This window comes from Armigeres subalbatus, chromosome 2, assembly GCF_024139115.2.
Source record: "Armigeres subalbatus isolate Guangzhou_Male chromosome 2, GZ_Asu_2, whole genome shotgun sequence".
NCBI classification, from domain to species: Eukaryota; Metazoa; Arthropoda; class Insecta; order Diptera; family Culicidae; genus Armigeres; species Armigeres subalbatus.
In genome coordinates, this window is record NC_085140.1 from 134,603,810 (window position 1) to 134,623,502 (window position 19,693).

Sequence of the window (19,693 nt, forward strand, 5' to 3'; positions counted from 1 at the left end):
GTTTGACCTACATATACTTTATCACACTGTGAACAGTTCTTCAAGTCGAGTCAAGTACGAGACACTGAAGACGGCCTTACTGTTGAGGTCGAAATACGTATCTGTCAAGATACAAAAGTGGTGGAATTCAATGGGATTGTTTAAACTCGTCTTATGACAGGTGATGTTGATATGCCTAAATTAAGTTTTCGACGGTTCCAAAACTGCCGTAATCTGGCAAAGTGACGTGATAGCCATTTTACAACATGCATGTTTTCCATTTTCCTGTTAAAGAGCTTGATGAGTAGTACTCGTTAACACCATTTTTGGAAAATGGCGTATACGTCACTTTTTCAGATTACGGCAGAAAAGCGATCATAAGTATAAATTAATACAATGAATTAATAAGGAGCTGTCTTCTTAAGAGTGCTATTTATTACTTTTCTGCTATTGCATTTAATATTCGTAATTTTGTTTACATTTTGTTTTTGTTCCAAATCAAGTAAATAAATTATTTCTAATTAAAAGGATTAATTTATTTCTAATGTCACTTCAAACGGGCTCCCCAACCGGTTTAATAATCAATTCATGCACTTGAACATGTGGTGGAGTACCCAATGCGTATAGAATACCATGAGCAATATCTTCTGGGTGTAGCATTGGCATCGTGCTGGTTTCGGTATTAGCGTAAACATCGCAAAGATCCACCATAGGTGTTCTAACAAACCCCGGGCTGATGCTCTAGAAATATATTGGATCTTCGAATAATTTCAGTGTATGAAAATGCTGTATATACTTACTGTTACTTTTATTTTCGTTCCGGAATTCCTCAATTCGTTGCGCATAGTCTCAGTAATGGCTGTTACGGCAAATTTACTTGCAGGGTATAAGTTGGCACCAGGATAACATGGTACATAGTGCCCTTCAATACTATTGATATGAATGATATGACCTGCCACGCCCCTTTTCTGCATTGAAAAAAATGCTTCTCTACTGCATAATGTCAGACCTAAAACATTCACATCTAACGATTGCCTCAAGGCAGCTGTGTTCCCATTTTCAAACAGACCAACTTTTTGGTACACACCAGCATTGTTCACAAGCACATCTACGCCACCGAACGTATTCTCAACAAATTTAAATGCTTCTAAAATATCTTTCTCTTTGGAAACGTCACATTTGTAAGCATGTAGTCTAGCGACCGCTTCCACCGGGAGGTTTGCCTTCAACGCTTCGACTTGTTCCACTCTTCTGGCCAGTCCAATGGTAACCAATCCAGCCTTTGTCAACTCCTGAACCGTGGCAGCACCAATGCCGGAGCTCGCACCCGTCACGATAGCCACTTTACCCTGCCAGCGTTCCATGCTCTACGGTGTACAGCAGACTGGAATCAGAGATTACAAATTTACGAAATCTAGTCTGCGATGTGATTGCTGTGGGAGCAAACGCCGTTATCAGAGGCAGTAGCTCACTCACAATGATAAAATTTAACAAGATAAATTAATGTATGCATCAATTCAGTAGCTCTATTGAAAAGCGTTATTGAATGAGTGTGGTGGCTTCATTCTGATTTTGGCAAGTTTGTCTCAACAACTTTCTTATTGAGAATCTAGTAACTTTTTTCAAATTGGCGTAATTGATTCTGACCTTGCTTTTGGAATGGCGATTGCGCTCTTAATTCAAACTATTTTAGTCAACCAATGTACCCAACAGAAAGAATAGATTGCGATTTATCAGGTAGTAATGTCAGTTGAACGAAATATGCTGAATAGGGAGTGTAGGAGTCGTTTCTAATCTTAAGGTCAAATACGGTGACGCATCCCAACTAACAATTTAGGTGCTAAAAGCTTCAATTTCTAGCCTTTGGCTGTATAATATTTGAATAAAAGCAGCCAATGATGAATAAAAGAAAAGCCTCCGCAAATAATCCTTTAAACTTCAACTCGACTATTATCCAAATATCTATCAGCTAGTCAGTGTGCTGAATATATTTAATCTTTTATCGTTTATGCATCTTTCATATAGTCATAAAACAGCTCTGTCTGAATTAGCAACAAAGCTTATCGGTTAAGAGCTCATGTATGTAACTGAGTTGCTTGTTAGCAACTTCCCATATTACGGTGGGTAGCATTCACAATGAAAACGTTTTCGCTGTTGTTATAGCACTAACAGTATAGCGTAATGGCGCTATGAATGAACTAACGAAGCTTTCAGGCTACTTCTGTATCTTTGAAGATTACACAACGTTTAACCCGTAAATGCCCAGGACGAACTTTTAATTTTGAAAACCATATATCTCTGAGGTTTTTAGAGGTTTTTACTCGGAATTTTCACTAAAATCAAGGGGAATAGTTGTACTTTTGGGCACAAACCCTCCCCCTCCGGACCCTCCTCCTTTTTATGGTTGAGAAAACTAGGTGGCCCAAAAGCGTAATTTTAGGCAGTGATATATGAAACTGGTCATATTTGGAGATTTAATAGTCTGTTTAACAGCCCGTATGCACAGAGCTATTCAATATGAATGAGATTTGTGCAAATAATGTAACAAAAACTTTTTTAAGGCCTCCAATACATCTGGCATATTGTGGTGAAGTTGCTCTCAATAAATAAAAATATTATGTGCCTGAAGCATGAACTTATAGTGATCAAACAAATCCATATAAGTCCCTGGAGCCCGTGCGAATGTTTCACCATTGAAATATGTCCAGCTCAGATGTTCTAGGTTCTCCAAATTATCCGGGAGTTGAGTTCAATTGGTCTACCATGTCAACTACGCCTGATACCAAACCGACAGCGCCCCAGGGTGTCCATATAGGTCCTTAGAGGTCATGCAAATGCATCATCAGTCAAATAAGTATAACGCAGATGTTCTATGTTCACCAAAGTGTCCGGGAGTTGAGTTCAATTAGTCTACCATGTCAACTACGCCTGATACCAAACCGATAGTAATCCAGCGTGTCCATATAAGTCTTAAGAGCCCATGCTGATGCTTCATCACTGAAATAAGTACAACGCAGATGTTCTAGGTTCTCCAAATTGTCCTAGAGTTGAGTTCAATTGGTCTACCAGATCAATTACGACTAGTATCCAAATGATAGCAACCCAGCGTGTCCATATAGGTCCTTAGAGGTCATGCAAATGCTTCAACAGTCAAATAAGTCCAACACAGATGTTCTAGGTACTCCAAATGGTCCGGGAGTTGAGTTCAATTGGTCTACCATGTCAACTACGCCTGATATCAAACCGATAGCAACCCAGCGTGTCCATATAAGTCCTAAGAGCCCATGCGAATGCTCCATCATTCAAATTAGTCCAATTCAGAAGTTCTAGGTTCTCCAAATTGTTCTGGAGTTGGGGTCAATTAGTCTACTAGGTCAACTACGCCTAATATCAAACCGACAGCAACTCAGCGTGTCCATATCCGTACTAAGAGCCCGTGCGAATACTTCACTATTGAAATATGCCCAAATCAGATGTTCTAGGTTCTCCAAATTATCCGGGAGTTGATTTCAATTGGTGTACCATGTCAACTGCGCCTGATATCAAACCGACAGCGACCCAGTGTGTCCATGTAAGTCCTATAAGCTCACGCGAATGCTTCATCATTCAAATAAGTACAACACAGATGTTCTAGGTTCTCCAAATTGTCCGGGAGTTGAGTTCAATTGGTCTACCATGTCAACTACGCCTGATATCAAACCGACAGCGACCCAGCGTGTCCTTATAAGTCCTAAGAGCCCATGCAAATGCTTCATTATTCAAATAAGTATATCGCAGATGTTCTAGGTTCTCCAAATTATCCGGGAGTTGAGTTCAATTGGTCTACCATGTCAACTACGCCTGATATCAAACCGACAGCGACCCAACGTGTCCTTGGAGCCCATGCGAATGCTTCATCATTCAAATAAGGCCAACGCAGATGTTCCAGGCTCTCCAAACTGTCCAAGAGTTGAGTTCAATTGGCCTACCAGGACAACTACACCTGATATCAAACCGACACCTACCCCACGTGTTCTTGGAGCCCATGCGAATGCTTCATCAATCAAATAAGGCCAACGCAGATGTTCTAAATTCTCCAAATTGTCCGGGAGTTGAATTCAATTAGTCTCCCAAGTAAGCTACGCCTTATATCGAACCTATAACAACCCAGCGAGTCCACATAAATTTAAAAATCCCAGCACGTCTTAGTCTGGTACCAAGCGTGAATCATTCGCCAAGGCTCTGAGATGTGGACATGATGGGTTGTTTTCGAATTAGGACCAGTTTTGATTAAGCAGGTAGACTAGATTATCTAACTTCCAGAATCTGAAATTGACCTATTTGAATAGTCAATCAGTCGTTACGTTTATATGGATTTTTATGGACGTACTTGGTTGCTTTTGGTTTTGTATAAGACATACTCGAACTGGCAGACCAATTGATCTCAACTCCTGAACAATCTGTAGAACCAAGGACTTTTATTATGAAGTTATTTGAATAGTGAAGCATTCACAAAAGTTTAGGAAATTATCCGTACATGTTTTACAGTCAAACCTCCATGAGCCGATGTGTGGTTGTGTGTGGTTGACGAGGTAAATCAATTGACCTTAATTCCAGAACAATTTGGAGGATCTACACCATCTACTTTGGACTTATTTGAATATCGAAACATTCACTAAGGTTCAATGAACTGACATGGGCAAGTTGGGTTGCTTTTTGTTTTTACCAGGTGTAGTTGACCTGGTAGACCAATTGAACTCAACTCCAGAACAATTTGGAGAACCTAGAACATCTGAATTGGATATATTTGAATGATGGAGCATTCGCATGGGCTCTTAGGACTTATATGGACACGATGGGTTGGTGTCGGTTTGATATCAGGCGTAGGTGACATGGTAGACCAATTGAACTCAACTCCCGGACAATTTGGATAATCTAGAACATCTGTGTTATACTTATTTGAATAGTAAAGCATTCGTATGGGCTCTAAGATCTGATATGAGTTGCTGTCGGTTTGATATCAGGCGTAGTTGACCTGGTAGACCAATTGAACTCAACTCCCGGGCAATATGGAAAACCTGGACTTATTTGACTGGTGATGCATTTGCATGACCTCCAAGGAACTATATATACCCGCTGGGTCGCTGTCGGTTTGATATCAGGTGTAGTTAACATGGTAGACCAATTGAACTCAACTCCCGGACAATTTGGAGAACCTAAAACATCTGCGTTGGACTTATTTGAATGATGATGCATTTGCATGACCACCAAGGAACTATATGGACCCGCTGGGTCGCTGTCGATTTGATACCAGGCGCAGTTGACATGGTAGACCAATTGAACTCAACTCCCGGACGATTTGGAGAACCAAGAACATCTGCGTTGTACTTATTTGAATGATGAAGTATTCGCATGACCTCTTAGGACTGATATTGACACGCTGGGTATCTGTAGGTTTGAGATCAGGCGCAGTTGACATGGTTAGTATCTCAACTCCCGGGCCATTTGGTGAACCTAGAACATCTGCGTTGAGCTTAATTGACTGGTGATGCATTCGCATGACCTCTAAGGACCTATATAGACACGCTGGGTCGCTGTCGGTTTGATATCAGGCGTAGTTGACATGGTAGACCAATTGAAATCAACTCCCGGACAATTTTAAGAACCTAGAACATCTGCGTTGTACTTATTTGAATGATGAAGCGTTCGCATGGGCTCTTAGGATTTATATGGACACGCTGGTTCACTGTCGGTTTGATATCGGGCGTAGTTGACATGGTAGACCAATTGAACTCAACTCCTGGACAATTTGGAGAACCTAGAACATCTGCGTTGTACTTATTTGAATAGTAAAGCATTCGCATGGGCTTTAAGGACTGATATGGACACGCTGGGTTTCTTTAGGTTTGAGATCAGGCGCAGTTGACATGGTATACCAATTGAACTCAACTCCCGGACAATTTGGTGAACCTAGAACATCTGCGATGTACTTATTAGAATAGTAAAGCTTTCGCATGGGCTCTTAGGACTGATATGGATACGCAGGGTTTCTGTCGGTTTGAGATCAGGTGACCAGGTAGACCAATTGATATCAGGCGCAGTTGACCTGGTAGACCAATTGAACTCAACTCCCGAACAATTTTAAGAACCTAGAACATCTGCATTGTACTTATTTGAATGATGAAGCGTTCGCATGTGCTCTTAGGATTTATATGGACACGCTGGGTCACTGTCGGTTTGATATCAGGCGTAGTTGACCTGGTAGACCAATTGAACTCAACTCCCGGACAATATGGAAAACCTACAACATCTGCGTTGGACTTATTTGACTGGTGATGCATTTGTATGACCTCTAAGGACTTATATGGACACGCTGGGTTGCTATCGGTTTGACACCATTCGTAATTGACCTGGTAGACCAATTGAACTCAACTCCTGAACAATTTGGAGAGCCTGGAACATCTGCGTTATTCTTATTTGAATGATGAAGCGTTCGCATGGGCTCTTAGGACTTATATGGACACGCTGGGTCGTTGTCGGTTTGATATCAGGCGTAGTTGACATGGTAGACCAATTGAACAATTTGGTGAACCTAGAACATCTGCGTTGGACTTATTTGACTGATGATGCATTTACATGACCTCCTAGGAGCTATACGGACCCGCTGGGTCGCTGTCGGTTCGATATCAGGCGTAGTTGACCTGTTAGATCAATTGAACTCAACTCCCGGACAATATGGAAAACCTACAACATCTGCGTTGTACTTATTTGAATGATGAAGCGTTTGCATGGGCTCTGAGGAGTTATATGGACACGCTGGGTCACTGTCGGTTTGATATCAGCCGTAGTTGACATGGTGACCAATTGAACTCATCTAACGGACAATTTGGAGAACCTAGAATATCTGCGTTGCACTTATTTGAATAGTGAAGCATTCGCTTGGGCTCTTAGGACTAATATGGACACGCTGGGTTTCTGTCGGTTTGATATCAGGCGTAGTTGACCAGGTAGACTAATTGAACTCAACTCCCGGACAATTTGGAGAACCTAGAACAGCTGCATTGAACTTATTTGACTGATGATGCATTTGCATGACCTCTAAGGAGCTATATGGACCTGCTGGGTCGCTGTCGGTTTGATATCAGGCGCAGTTGACCTGGTAGACCAATTGAACTCAACTCCCGGACAATTTAGTGAACCTAGAACATCTGCGTTGGACTTATTTGACTGGCGATGCATTTTCATGACCATCAAGGATCTATATGGACACGCTGGGTCGCTGTCGGTTTGATATCAGGCGTAGTTGGCATGGTAGACCAATTGAACTCAACTCCCGGATAATTTGGAGAACCTAGAACATCTGAGTTGGACATGTTTCAATGGTGAAACATTCGCACGGGCTCCAGGGACTTATATGAATTTGTTGGATCACTATAAGTTCATGCTTCAGGCACATAATATTTTTATTTATTGAGAGCAACTTCACCACAATATGCCAGATGTATTGGAGGTCTTAAAACAGTTTTTGTTACATTATTTGCAAAATTCTCATTCAATTGAATCATATTGAATAGCTCTGTGCATACGGGCTGTTAAACAGACTATTAAATCTCCAAATATGACCAGTTTCATATATCACTATCTAAAATTACGCTTTTGGGCCACCTAATTTTCTCAACCATAAAAAGATGGAGGGTCCGGAGGGGGAGGGTTTGCATGTGCCCAAAATTACAACTATTCCCCTTGATTTTAGTGAAAATTCCGAGTAAAAACCTCTAAAAACCTCAGAGATATATGGTTTTCAAAATTAAAAGTTCGTCCTGGGCATTTACGGGTTAAGTAAACCTTATACTGCTTCTTTTAATAGCTTATCAGCGAAGACCACTTTATCAAGAAGACTGGCAGCTCTGGCATTTTTCCATACAAGCGGTCAACTTCATTGCCGACAGAGCCTCTTCTGAGTTAAAGTGGTAGCTTGTTATCTGTGTGGTAGTGATCTTAGCTGACAAAAGTAAATGGGATCTAATAAAGGTGCGGAGGAAGTCGATGTCTGCTAGTGTTAGTTAGCTGTCAACAAATTACTTTTAGAAAAAATATTTTCCACAGTAGCGAAAAGTAGAATTCTACTCTAAATTGTGTTGACATCGCGAATACAGATTCAATACTTGAGATCGCAATATGCCAAAAGAATTGTCATGAAGCGTGTATACTAACTATTTTCGCAAATCGCCAGTACAAATAAATTTACATTGGCCATCCACGATTATGCCCTTCAGTTAATTGCCTAGCTTCTGGCTATTAGTCAACCGGCACTACGAACCTACGAAAATTTCTCTTTTATGTTTATTTTGCTGAAGATCTACCAACACAAGCAAACGTCGATGAACCCCGCACCTTTATTATTTGCAATGGAATATAGCTGTCAATTCACAAAACAAACCACACGGAATCACAAATCAGCTCAGTTTTGTACAGGCAGAAAAATTCCTCGTGAAAATGAGTTTGAAACAAAAAGAGTTTTTCGTGGCAATTTAGAAAAAAAAACAAAAAAACACAACAACACACGAAATTTTTATTTGTATGAAAATCTCGCATGGACAGTTCTATAGTACTTAACATCAATCAAGAGAGAGAGAGTCAGAGTGTAAGTTTAAAATTGAGGCTGTTTACTTAGTTTTATATGCTTTAAACTTATTTCTTTGGGGTCTTTTTTGTGTTCTTATCCGTTTGTCTACAAAATAAAGTGTTGTAACGAATTTGAACCTATTGGAACGGTAGAAACATCAAAAACTAAAAAGCGATAAAAATGAGTTTTATTTGCATCTGAAAATTATTATTCTGTCAAAATTATGGCTTGCTCCAAGGTAGCATAATCACGGCTAGTGAAGTAACATTCTCAATATTTGCCGTTTCTGTATATTAACATCTATTTTTGTTATCTATCATCTGAATTTTCTCAATGAATTATTAGCAATGACTGGTTTCCTACTCGCAGCTGCCAGGCGCTAATGTACAGTAGACGTTCGATAACTGCAAGTCATTTAACTGCAATGCTTTTTAACTGCAATTCGATAGTTGCAACAGTTTTGCGGTCCGACCAAACTTCAAACTGATGTCAAACTCAATGACACGCCCGTTTCAAATTACTCAAAGACTAAGTGAAATTGACGTCTCTTTTTTCTGACGGAAATCTTTCTCATTTTTTCGTAAAAAGTGGAACTAATCAAAATTTGAGCAGTTCCACTTTTTACGAAAAATTTTCGTGAGATAAATGAGATAAAAAGATACGGCAATACAATTTCACTCAGTCTCTGAGTGAAGAGTTCATTTTCTACTATGTCTAGGATAGCAGAACCTTTTCGAACTTTTGGGTTTTTAGGCAAGGTAATGATAAAAATTAAGAAAAATCTAGGGTAAATTGTTTCAAATCAAATCATGAAAGCAGTCTTCAGTCGAAATGTGAAGGAAATTAACGGGTCCGTACGGAAATTGATATAGAGTGCGGCACTTTAATCGTCAGCTCAAGACAAAATTCCGAATATTATTTGGCTTAAAGTTATGCTGATCTCATAAAATTGAAAAACGTTTAATCTCAGTGTACTTCTCGAGAGTTTTTTGTAGCATAATTTAAATATGGTTTTAATGTATTTTGATTGATCGTGTAACTGAGGTTACAGTGTCAATTCACTCACACAAACATACATAGTTTCACCTCGGCTCACCGACAGCGCTGCTAACAGTGTCGCCCGATTTCAGGCTGTGTTGTCAGTCTTCTTGATAATGTGGTCTTCGTTATCAGTATGGAATGTCAAAACCGCAATGTTTACATTTGATTTTTGTTGCCGAAGCTGTGTATGAGCTATTGATTTCGGTAATGCAGCTACAAAGGTATTCACCTGCTCTTATAGCAACTGACAAAGCGCTGTCATTAATGCTAGCAGATAGCGTAAGAAAATAAGCCATTTAGAAGCGATATTTCTGTTGACGGCTACTGTTAAACGATTAGCAGCAGAGTAGCATCTATACAGATCGAGAAAATGTTGTCTAAAAACAATTTCAGCGATTGATGATGCATAAAAGTTAGCCAACAGAACATGCTGATAGATGTTTGAATAATGGTTGAAATAATGCTGAAAGCATGTGCTTATGTGCTGAAAGCAGCATGTAGGCCTCTTTCTAACGTTTATACAGCATGAATCTGAAAATAGCGCTAGTGAAACAACCTATAGGGTATGCGAAGAAGCACATCCATAATTTTCTTTGTTATTTACATATGTCTAAGTGACGGTGATGACAGAGCAGCGGCCATTGAATCAGTAGATCAGGAGTTCGAATCTAGATAGCAACAAAATTGATATTTGAGTTTTCACAAAAAAAACATTGAATAAACTCTGAAATTTACTCTCTCCTCTCAAATAATATTTAATCAAATTGAATTCAGTGGCTGTATAAAACTTATTTAACAGATTCAAAAAATCTGAATAAGCGCCCTTGAAGCGAATTATATTACTAAATGGTTTAGTAAAGATTGAGAAAAAAATGTGTAACATGCTGTAAAGTAGTTGTGCAGACACGTCAAAAACAGCTGAATAGATTCGCCATATTTGCTAGTAAAAGAATTGGATAGAAGTTCTTGATCATATGTATAGCACACATATTCAGCTTGAAGCCGTATAGACGAGTTGAAATAACATTTACATTGACATCAAATGTTAGTTGGGATATTTGAAAAAGTTCCTTTATATATTGAAATAGCAATGCTTGTTTTCCTCCCTAAGAAGAAACGATATTTCATAACAATCAGTATCTCCAAAACACCCACTACATGAAAGTATACGTGTTTCTCTTCCACTATAGTGCATTTACAAAATGTTCTAACGAGGATCAATTTTTCATACATTTTTGACGTGGTTAATATTATTTAAAATTTGTATGGAATTTGAAATCAGCGCTGTTTGATGAAAACTCCTCTTCTTTCGAATTATGGACAAAATACATTTTTTTATTTGCACGAGAAAGGTACCATCACCGCTAAAAATAGATTAATCAGGGTTTTTTTTTACAATGTTATGAAAACTCATATGTGAATATGTTCATTATGCGGAAGATATTGATTTGGAAAATGTTTTGGAGGTAACCACTTTCCCTTCGATGGGACTCGAACCCATGACCCTACAGTACGCTAGACTGGTGCTTTAACCAACTAAGCTACGAAGGACCTTCGTCGGCCTTCGCAACCTTGCGGCTACTGAACGAGCTTGAGATTCCCAAATTGGACGCATAGTCAAATCACTCGCAATCCATTTCTCAAGCCAACACTTCCACATGTGTATAGTACACGTCCACATTAGAGGAGCGTGAGTATGTAGAATGTCTGGCGGCTATACACATTCTCCATCAGCAACTGTACTGATCAAGTGAGGTTGTGTAAGCTATTTGCCAGTCGGTCGTCAAGCTCAGACCCGACCGCATTGCGTAGGCAAGAGCACGCAACTCAGGTTCAGTTCAATCAAAGTTAATTGCCTATAGGGTCATGGGTTCGAGTCCCATCGAAGGGAAAGTGGTTACCTTCAATACATTTTCCAAATCAATATCTTCCACATAGGTATCAGGTATCAGCACGTTGGCTCCAGGGGCACGTTCACCTCAATTCAAGAGATTTGTGCCATCGCCTTTACAGCCTTTCTCATCACGCACCTGACGGAAAAGGAAGTAAACAAAAAGGAAAGGAATATGGATGGGAGAAAAATGGGAAGTTTGGGAAAGGTACCCTTGAGGAGGGCATACAACGTATACAACACGTACAAAAGCTCATAGCTCCTTACCACAACGGATTATGAACAACAGAATACTTTGAAGGTTCAGGTTTCTGTAGTCGATTTCACTTAGTAAGTGTTTACCAAATATTTGGAAACGCAGTTGCGCATAAACTGGGCAGTTACATATCAGATGATAAGAAGTTCCATAATCGGATTCAGAACCATCACAGACAAAGGATTCAACACGTTGAATATTTGCCATGTGATAGTTGAGTCGGCAGTGACCTGTCAAGGCCTTGACTAAGACACTGCAATTCTGTTTAGACAGATTAGCTAAATAGTTAGCTACTACCGGAGATGGCTCTCGGATATACAATTTAGTTTGTCGACATGAATCCAAACTACTCCAACACCGTTTGTGCTGAGTGGAAGCCCAAGAGCTAATCAAACGCTTCACCCAACACTTAGATATTGGAATAGCTGGCTCAGAACCAAAAAAGTCTTGTGATGCTCCAGTGCGAGCTAACTCATCAGCCAATTCGATTCCAGCTATGGAAGATTGGCCAGGTACACATATAACGTGCAACGTATTAACTGAATTCAGTTCCTCAATTTGAGTTCGACATGCGATTACTAACTTCGGCCTTGAGTTGGCCGAAGCGAGGGCTTTGATAGCTGCTTGGCTATCTGAACAGAAGTATATTACTTTGCCCATTATGTGTTTCTGTAGTGCGGATTGCACTCCACACATAATGGCAAATATTTCCGCTTGAAAGACAGTGCAGTGTCTACCCAGTGAGTGGGACTGTTCCAATCTTAACTCACGCGAGTAGACACCTGCACCCGCTCTACTTTCGAAGAGGAAGCCGTCAGTGTAACAAACAATGCTGTCCGACATATTTCTCTCCAAATAGCCAGATGTCCACTCATCCCGCGAGGGGAATTAGCATTTAGCATTTAGCAGTTCGCACAAATTCGTAGGTGGTACAAGCCAAGACTATTGTATGAGAGTAGCATTTCTTTCATCCGTTACCACAGATATTGATTTGGGACTAATCACTAACTTTTAGATGGAAGCAATGTACTCCCCAATAGTCGAGATCTGTCCTGGCCACGTCCTTGCGAATGCTGAGGAAGGGGAAGGATGGTTTGTTGGACACCTACTTAAGAAAGATGCAGAGAACTCTACGACCTCTCATAGATGCCACGGGAGGTTTTGGGATTGTGTGGAAGGTTATAACAAGTAGGAATCGTTTTGGTATAACGTGAAACACAGAAAGAACTAAGATAGAAATACAAAGTAGGAAAGGGACGAGCCTGGAATTGAACCCACGACCTCCTGCTTATAAGGCAGAAGCGGTAGCCACTAGACCACCGAGCTAGACCGAGCTAGACCGTCCTCACTCATCCCGCGAGGGGAATTGTGTTGAAAATGTCCTATAAGGAAAACTACTAGCGAGTGTGAGATCACTTGGAGCAAGGACTGTTCTGTCCCAATCAACCATGAGGATGTTCCAATGTTGTTTCTCTATCTACATTTTAGCTAATTTTTCCAATGTAACGCTCAACACTGGCGGCGCCAGCCATTGTTTTTTGGTCGGAGTGCAGCTGGGCGCAAGAACGTTATCAATGAAACAACTACACTCAGGTTTTTTTACGCGGTTGAAATTCATTAATTTCTCGGTTCAAACATGAATTTTCACAGCTTTTTGAATACAATCTGGATTTTCTTAGTTTTTGTGTGAGTTTTTTAGTGGGGTATCGACTAAGACCAAACCGTGGAAAAAAGAAACCTCGGTAGTGAAATTTTCTTGCTTTGGATAATAGAATCTGCTATGAGAATGTTAAAAATAAGTGTCAATTTCCATTGATCGTATTGGAAATTTGAAAAACTTTGAGCTTTTTATGCAGAACAGTTTCTAATGTTGTTTACAACATTAGAGTAGAGTGGGGCAAGAGTACGCACTTAGTTTTCAATCGATCATGTGGCCCTTATGAAGCAAGCTTCTGCATATCAAATCAGTTTCAATGATTCATATACTCTTCCTTTATGTAACCCAGTGGAAAAAATATTGAAATTATTGAGATTCGTTTTAGTAGAACCCTTATTGCAAGACAAGTGAAAAACGCACTCTTACCCCACCGGTGGGGTAAAAGTGCGCATCGGGTGGGGTAAGAGTACGCATTTATCCAATCATGTGCTTTAAGTATATATTAACACAAATAAGAGTTAATAGCATTTAATTGATGCTATTAACTCTTATTAACATATATTAGGCAATGTTTAAAGATTACGTAACTCTTAAAAAGGGAGAGGGTCCTAAAAATTTTCATACGAAAAACCATTGTTTTGTTATATATACAAAAAACCACAGAAGTAAAAATATATATCAGGTTTCGCGTGGCGTATACAAAGGCATTTTCCTTAAAGAAAGTCCACCAATCACGTAACGTAAAATTTGGCTATTTCATCACCCCCCTCATCTTACACTATTTGTATGAATCCTCTAAAAATTATATGGATCGTCACACATCTCGCAACCCCTCCCAGCTAAACGTTGCATAATTTATAAATGTTTCTTTTGATTAAATGAAATTATCATTTAGATGAAATTGTGTTTTCGTACTATGTTTAGGTTTACAACAAGTCCTAATACAATTTCATTATTTCGCTTCAGTGCTTTGTTCGCTAAGTCCTTTCTAACACCGAATTACTTCAACTTATCTAAAAACTTGTGATAATTTCAAATTCTGTCCCTTTTCTCTTAGTTGTGGATCTTTACGCTTTGGAAGAAGTCTTATTTCGCCCGGAGATACGGGTTTGACATCATAACTTGAAGATTCATATGCGTACTCTTGCCCCACCGGTTCCTGCGTACTTTTACCCCACAGTCCCAAAAATTATTCAAGTAATGGTTTTGACTTCTTGGAAAACCAACCGGATTGGTGTTCTGTACCATAAAGTACTCTATACAATAGGTTATCGAAATGGTATAATGTTCACATGATTGAACGTATATATGGGAATGAAATACTAGTTGCGGAAATCCAATTATTTTCAGCAAAATGACCAAAAAGTTATCTAACTCCATATCTCCCTTGTTGTTTATTCAAATCGTTTACAATTACACATGATAATAGTTGGCCAAAATACCTGTCAAACTGATGCAGTGCTGCTAGTTTATCTTTTTTTATTACTTCAAAAAATCGAAAACGTACTCTTACCCCACGCGCACTCTTGCCCCACTCTACTCTACATTCGGGATCCATTTGCGAGCGATAATAACTGACGATTTTTTATTTATATTTTAAAACTATGTATTAAATATGATGAGAATTAAAAGTAGATTTGATTTGATGTTAGAAATTATTACATCCGGAAATAATTTTTAATATATCTTACCTGAGTTAGATTTTTGATTACTATGATGTTCTAAAGTATGATACTAACGCATTTTCTGGTGGGGTTTGACAGTGCGCTTTGTTAAACCTCTACGAAAAGCTGTCTACACATGAACGTATATGGTGTACTGCTCCATACAACATGTATGTATATCGTCTTCAATTTAACATCTTGTATTGTCCTAGCTTCGGCTGGACATATACTAAAATTGGAACGATACAGAGAAGATTAGCATGGCCCCTGCGTAAGGATGACACGCAAAATCGCATCTTGTATTGAACCATGTACGATTTTGTGTTGACTGGGAAGTGACCGTGTGCCGCTCAAAGTGCACAAGCTCAACAAGAGCGCCAACCGGCACATCAGGATTAACACGTCAAACAACACACACCCACGCGCGCGATAGTAATGCAAAATAAACGACTTGTAAAATAAACGTAAATTAACAAAATATGTGTGGCTGAATATTCTTCCGTCTAAGACGAATTAAGTACTGGCCATTTAATTCCACCAGTTAATTTTCGTTATCTTTGCAGATACGTATTTCGACCACAACTGTGTGGTCGTCTTCAGTGTCTTGTACTTGACTCGACTTAAGTACAAGACACTGAAGACGACCACAGTTGTGGTCGAAATACGTATCTGCAAAGATAACGAAAATTAACTGGTGGAATTAAATGGACAGTACTTAATTCGTCTTAGACGGTTTAATACATTCCACTAAACGAGCTTAATATATTTTTCTGAATATTCTCATTTAACCTCAAATGAAGATAACATAAGGGTTGCTGATTGACATTAGCTTTCCGTTTACTATCAATGTGGTTCAATGTCCGTTAATATTACTTTATTTTCAATTTTATTCCCGTTTTTTTATTTTCCTTACGTTAAAGATATGATGACGCGGGCGCCTAATCCGAAATTCAAATTAATAATCGCTCACTCTGAGCGATTGATTGTTTATTCTCGCGAAGGATGAACAGTTCAACAAATTAAGAAAATGCTACCGTCGTGCGGGGCTTCTTTTGTCAAATCGGGGACTACTTTGGACATTTTCAAACAAGAATTATAACGTAAACTACTTTTAAGTCGCCATTATTACCATTCGGGTGTCTTGTTGATAGTTGGATGCTAACTTTCTGTTTCAAATTTGATATTTTTTTCGCTTAATTTTTTCAGAAAATCCAAAATCCAAAGTGGCCCCTGGAGTCAAAAGAGGCCCCACACGACGGTAATACTGTTGTGTAGATGTTGCATAGGTCACATCGCTTTCCATGGTGAATCCCGATCTATGTTACTGATTACCCCACCCAACTAACAAAACTTCCTTCCCGTGGTAATTGTGGAGATGCAGAGGTATTCTCGGTCTCTAGTAGCAACAATAACCACACACTAACATTCCCTCCCTTTCCCAACTGACTGTAAGGACTTGGCCGGCGCCGTTATTGATCAACATTTGCGAGCTGCTGAAACGTGCACTTCGAGAATTGATGGTAAATCCCAACCACTATTCATTTGGATCGAAGTGCAATTTGCACCAGTTCTGATCAATCACGGAGTAGCAACCATTGATATGTACAGTCAGTCTAAGCTAAGCTAAGCTTAAGACCCCAAGTTTTACCAAAGGTTCGTCGGCATTGGCCGAAAGCCATACACGCCTTTTTGACTCTGAACTCAATGATAGGAGTCCAGGAGAGCTTGGAATCAAGAATTAGTCCCACATACTTTACCTGATCCGTTACATTGATTTCATAGTCAAAAAGATGTAATGGGCGAATACCATTATGGTTACGTTTTTTCGTGAAAGGTACAATAGATGTTTTATTCGGAAATTTATTCAGAAAGGCCATATTGGCGACACCAACTTTCAATTGCCTGAAGAGCGTTTTGCATCAGGTCGAATAAGGTAGTAATACACAAACCGACTATCAATATTAGATAGTCGTCGGCAAATACATAGGTATGAAAACCGCCATAATTGAGTAATCTCAATAGCGTATCTGCAACGATGTTCCACAATAGTTGAGATAATACTTCCCATTGGGGCAGCCACAGACACTTAATTTCCTAATCGCTGCTTGACGTAATGTCGAGTAGAGATGTCGGTTTTTAAGCATCTGGTGAATCCATTTGGTAATTATATTAGGTAGCTCATGACAACGTGCGGCTTCCAATATTGCATCGAAAGACACGTTGTCAAAAGTACCCTCAATATCTAAGAACGCACCCAAGCATGATTGCTTTTGAGCAAATGCTTTTTCGATGTCGTAGACAACCTTGTGTAGAAGTGTCACGGTGGACTTTCCAGATTGGTAAGCATGTTGATTAACATGAAGAGGCATGTTTGCCAAACAGTCATCACGAATGTGATGATCGATAATGCGTTCTAAGCATTGCAGAAGAAATGAGGTCAGACTGATGGGTCTAAAACTCTTTGCTTCTTCATACGTAGCACGTCCTCCTTTTGGGATAAACTTTACAGTGACATCCCGCCAGGATATGGGAATATACCCAGTAACAAAACTGCATACTAAAAGTTTTTTCAAAACATGTTTGATATGCTCAAAACCTCTCTGAAGTAGAACGGGATAAATCCCATCCTCCCCTGGAGATTTGTAGGGAGCAAAACTGTTAAGTGCCCATTGAATCGATTCAGTAGTTATGATTCTACGAGCCTGAGCCCAAGACCCATAACTACATGAAAAGACATCAGGAACATCCGAAGATGCTATATCTACACATCCAGGGAAGTGTGTATCAAATAAGTGCTCTAACGCTTCTTCGTCAGAAGAAGTGTAGTCGCCATTTGGCTTGCGAATTTCGCCAACTTGGAAATCCTTGGATCGCGCAAGAATTTTATTCAATCCAGTGGCTTCACTCAAATTGGAAACATTTGCACAAAGGTTTTTCCAGCCGAATCGTTCAGCAGATCGTAGAGCCTTCTTGTAAGCTTTGCGAGCCAACTTGTAAGAATCCGTCCCTGCGGAATGGCGTCTGTTCCAACTCCTTCTACACTGCTTCCTGAGCTTAGCCAAATCGGAATTCCACAACGGGGTTCCTCTTGAGGTTTTCACAGAACGCAAGGGGCAAGCTTCTTCAAAAGTTTCCACGATATGCAACGTTGTAGTATCAACGGCATCATCCAAGTCGGTAGGAGTTTCAATGGATAGTAGATATCCATGAAATTTTGTCGAGAGCAACTCTGTATAGAGATCCCAGTTGGTTGAACGGGGATTTCTAAAGCGCAAGGTCTGCGAAGAAACATTCAACTGATCAAAATAGATGTAGCTATGGTCATATATCGATTCCTCATCTGACACATGCCAATTCGTCAACTCGTGACTGATTCTATTGAAGCAGAGAGTTATGTCTATTACTTCTGCTCTATTAGATACCATAAAGGTTGGGCGATTGCCTATGTTAAGTAAACCAAGTTCGGTACTACTTAAGTATTCCATCAAGCTGGAGCCTCTCAGATTGATATCCGAGCTACCCCAGATGATGTGATGAGCATTAGCATCACTACCGACAATTAGCGGAAGGCCTTTTGACGTGCAATAACTGACCACTTGTTTGAAAGCATCCGTAGGGGATGGTTCATCATGTGGTAAATAAACCGAGCAATAGACGTATTTCCTGACGGGGGATACGCCAGTTGCATCAATTGTGACAGCACATACATCTCTGGTTGTTAGTTCAGAGATAAGTGTAGCAACGATAGCATTGTTAACAAGTACACATGCACGCGGCATTGATCGAGAGTTTGCCATTTCATTACTGAAAGCAGCAAAAACCGGGTTCACTAGGTTACCTAGGTAAAAGCTGCCCTTGCGAAAATAGGGTTCCTGCACCAAAGCCACTTGGGATTTGCCATTTTGCATAAGTCTACAAAGATTAATCGTTGCTGTTCTTTTGTGCTGAAGATTGATTTGAGCTATCCTAACTGCAGCCATTGCGAATTACGATAATACACTCCACAACTGCCCTGGTGCTTCACAGGCGCCGTTAGCAGTTAGGTTCTTTTAGACCCCCTAACCATTCATTCTTAGGCACGGTAAGCATAAAGCCGCATCACACCAAGAATTAGGGGTCACCTGTATGGTGGATTTTTACCACTGGAACAGGCAATCCGTAGCGTTATGCTTAGCCAGACAACCGGCTGCCGACACCACACGGCTATCTAGGCTGTTCGTGGAGAGAAGTTGACATTGACTTTACGTCAACTCTCAATGTGGCCGAACAGCCGAACAATGTGGCCGAACAGCCCGGCAAGAGCACGCCACTCAGGTTCAGTTCAATCAAAGTTAATTGCCTATAGGGTTATGGGTTCGGGTCCCATCGAAGGGAAAGTGGTTACCTTCAATACATTTTCCAAATAAATATCTTCCACATAACGTACATATTCACATATGAGTTTTCATAGCATTGTAAATTAACGTCCAAATCGGGTGGTTTAATCCATTTTTCAAAAAGCTTGGGAAAAATGGAGAAAAAAACAATGTTTTTTAATACCTCCGGAACGAAATAGCCGATTGGACCTATTTTCAAAAGCGAAAAATTAGGAAGGATTCCG

The 19,693-nt window shown here is 39.9% G+C and overlaps 2 protein-coding genes and 1 pseudogene across 4 annotated transcripts in view; 2 read left to right on the forward strand and 1 right to left on the reverse strand.

Moving 5' to 3' along the window:
• LOC134210888 (phospholipid scramblase 1) overlaps positions 1-19,693 on the forward strand; it is a 93,572-nt gene that overhangs the window by 19,803 nt on the left and 54,076 nt on the right. The window lies entirely within an intron of this gene.
• Positions 395-1,536, reverse strand: LOC134210890 (farnesol dehydrogenase-like). The gene is made up of 2 exons (XM_062687302.1): positions 780-1,536; positions 395-720 (listed from the first exon to the last, which is right to left on the reverse strand). The coding sequence occupies exons 1-2, from the start codon at positions 1,341-1,343 to the stop codon at positions 532-534; spliced, it is 753 nt and encodes a 250-aa protein (XP_062543286.1). The 5' UTR covers positions 1,344-1,536; the 3' UTR covers positions 395-531.
• LOC134218675 (U6 spliceosomal RNA) lies at positions 15,299-15,398 on the forward strand (annotated as a pseudogene).

Excerpts from the sequence above, each read along its gene's own strand:
- LOC134210890 (XM_062687302.1), bottom strand. The coding sequence starts at position 1,343 with ATGGAACGCTGGCAGGGTAAAGTGGCTATCGTGACGGGTGCGAGCTCC. Across the intron at positions 721-779 it reads GAACGAAAATAAAAGTAACA|AGCATCAGCCCGGGGTTTGT; the intron begins GTAAGTATATAC and ends ATATATTTCTAG.